Source organism: Fragaria vesca, linkage group LG3 (genome assembly GCF_000184155.1).
Source record: "Fragaria vesca subsp. vesca linkage group LG3, FraVesHawaii_1.0, whole genome shotgun sequence".
Lineage (NCBI taxonomy): Eukaryota > Viridiplantae > Streptophyta > Magnoliopsida > Rosales > Rosaceae > Fragaria > Fragaria vesca.
Window position 1 is genome coordinate 22133194 of NC_020493.1, and position 1064 is coordinate 22134257.

General features: G+C 44.7%; 1 protein-coding gene across 1 annotated transcript; it reads right to left on the bottom strand.

Annotated features, from left to right (window-relative positions):
• Window positions 1-483: 483 nt before the first annotated feature.
• Window positions 484-939, bottom strand: LOC101308071 (probable apyrase 1-like). Its single transcript, XM_004296050.1, has one exon. The coding sequence runs from the start codon at window positions 937-939 to the stop codon at window positions 484-486; it is 456 nt and encodes a 151-aa protein (XP_004296098.1).
• Window positions 940-1064: the final 125 nt, after the last annotated feature.

The following is a 1064-nucleotide window of genomic DNA, read 5'->3' on the forward strand; positions in this document are numbered from 1 at the left end:
ACATATATGCAAAAAAAAAAGTTTACCACCCCTAGTAAACATCTTACTGGGGTTAGTAATCTTGCAAAATAATATCACCAAGGCTATAAGTACACATTAAAACGGAGAAAAATCAATTTAAATTCGAAAAACTAAAATTTACTACCTCCAGTAAACTTTTACTGGGGGTAGTAAACTTGCAAAACAGTATTTTCAAGACCATAATACACACTAAAATAGAGGAAGAACAACCTAGATGCGAAAAAATAAAGTTTATTACCCCCAGTAAACTTATATTGGGGGTAGTAAGCTTGCAAAACAATATCTCCAAGGCCATAAGTACACATTAAAACGGAGAAAAATCAACTTAGATGTAAAAAATAAAATTTACTACCCCTAGTAAACTTTTACTGGGGGTAGTAAACTCGCAAAACAGTATTTTTAAGGCCATAATATATACTAAAACAGAGGAAGAACAATTTAGATTCGAAAAACTAAAGTTTACTACCTCCAGTAAACTTTAGTTTCGTCGATGACAGTAACAGCATCAGGTTGGGAGCTGAGGGAGCTTGACTGCTTGAGCAAATCTCTAACGGCCTGGAGAATGCGATTAGATGCATCAACACCTAACACCCGGAGGCCCGCGGTTGCGCCGACGCGGACGGGGGTGAAGGGACACAGGTCCTTAGGAACGGCGGCTTCGGCCTTGTGGAAGAGATCTGAGAGCGACAGGGTGGCGCTGCGAGGGTTGGAGGCGTAGGAGCTGAGACTGGGCTTGGTCTGGAGGAAGAGCTCGAGATCTTTTCCGATGGGGAGGAGGTTGAGGTTGTGGTCGAAGCAGAAGATGTGGACGCGGCTGCCGGAGCTGCCAGCGTCGAAGATGACGGCGTAGGAGGTCTTGGAGTCGGAGGAGGAGTGAATCTGAATCGGAGTCTGGGAGGGCATGACGTAGAAGACCATGGTGAAGGAGGAGAAGAGGGAGAGAGAGAGAGAGAGAGAGAGAGAGAGAGAGAGAGAGAGAGAGAGAGAGAGAGAGAGAGAGAGAGAGAGAGAGAGAGAGAGAGAGAGAGAGAGAGAGAGTAAGA

Coding starts and splice junctions, on each gene's coding strand:
- LOC101308071 (XM_004296050.1), bottom strand. CDS start 939: ATGGTCTTCTACGTCATGCCCTCCCAGACTCCGATTCAGATTCACTCC.